The 1385-nt window shown below is 41.9% G+C and overlaps 1 protein-coding gene across 1 annotated transcript; it reads right to left on the bottom strand.

The window, feature by feature from the left end:
* Positions 1-217: 217 nt before the first annotated feature.
* Positions 218-1060, bottom strand: LOC753833 (ankyrin repeat domain-containing protein 50-like). Its single transcript, XM_030988950.1, has one exon. The coding sequence runs from the start codon at positions 1058-1060 to the stop codon at positions 218-220; it is 843 nt and encodes a 280-aa protein (XP_030844810.1).
* Between the last annotated feature and the right edge of the window lie 325 nt (positions 1061-1385).

Raw genomic sequence — 1385 nt, 5'->3', positions numbered from 1 at the left:
CAAAAAAATTCTTTTAAAAGTTGTGCAATACTCGAAAGAAAAAAGTCAGCGAGCGGCGGGGCGCCATCCATATGCGTTCCCGAGCAATCAAAAAAATCGTGGAGGGGGGGGGGGCCATAATGCCCCCCCCCCGGCCTTATTAGGGTTAAGCATTATGACAGTTCGGTCCCTATACAAATATCGCTATTTAACATGGTATAGACGCCTAGGATCACAGTTAAATGTGAATCATACCTTCAGATCGTTCGTCTTTCCTCAGCTTTTGTTGTTTCTCGAGATACTCAACTACCTTACGATGACCATGGCCTGTTGCAAGAAGAAGTGGTGTGTGACCAGCATTATCGCTCCTCTCAATCTCTGCTCCTTGACTAACGAGGTACTGAACTACATCAAGATGATCATTGCCTGATGCAGCATGAATTGGTGTATCACCATGATTATCGCAATTCTCAATCAGTGCCCCTTGACCAACGAGATACTGAACTACATGAAGACGACCTTTTAGTGATGCACCATAAATAGGTGTCTTACCATCAACATCAGGCTTATTAATTTTTGCTCCTTCACTTATGAGATACTTAACGACATCAAGATGACCTTTGGCTGATGCAATAATAAGTGATGTCGAACCTTTATTATCAACCTTCTCAACCTGTGCTCCTTGAACAACGAGGTACTGGACTACGTGAAGATGACCTTGACTTGATGCCGAGTAAAGAGCTGTATTACCATCCCCATCAAGCTTATCAGTCTCAGCTTTGTTACCAACGAGACATTGAACTACATCAAGAAAACCCCAGGATGATGCAAAATGAAGTGGTGTCGAACCATCAATATTGCCCTTATCAACATCTGCTCCTTGATCAACGAGGTACTGAACTACCTCAAGATAACGATTACTTGATGCATATAAAAGAGGTGTATTACCTTCTTCATCATACTTGTCAATGTGTGTTCCTTGACCAATGAGATACTGAACCTCATTAACATCTCCATTTGCAGCTGCCAGGTGAAGGGCGCTATAGGCACCGGTAAGCTCATTTGCTGCTCTTTCAGCCATATTTTGATATGTCTGTGGACCCAACTGTGAACAAATCTTATAGATATTTCTTCGTTCTAGACCATATCGTGTTTGTGAAAGTTACCTTTGAGTTCAGTAAATCGTTCTTGGAAGAGACTAGACACATCAATGAAGTTACCCGCTCTGCAGCCTTTTCTTTCTCTGTTATCCTGCAGGTTTAAACAATTCGTAGCCTCCTAATTGATATGCATTATTACGGCAGAGGAATGCTTCTGATTTAATGAAGAAATACTTGCGAGCATAATTAAAATGTTATGATCAAAGAATCCGTCTCGGATGGTCCTGGCCCTGTCAGTACAAGTTT

Source organism: Strongylocentrotus purpuratus, unplaced genomic scaffold, assembly GCF_000002235.5.
Source record: "Strongylocentrotus purpuratus isolate Spur 01 unplaced genomic scaffold, Spur_5.0 spur5_scaffold_18, whole genome shotgun sequence".
NCBI lineage: Eukaryota > Metazoa > Echinodermata > Echinoidea > Camarodonta > Strongylocentrotidae > Strongylocentrotus > Strongylocentrotus purpuratus.
This window is presented reverse-complemented; position numbering and strand designations above follow the sequence as displayed.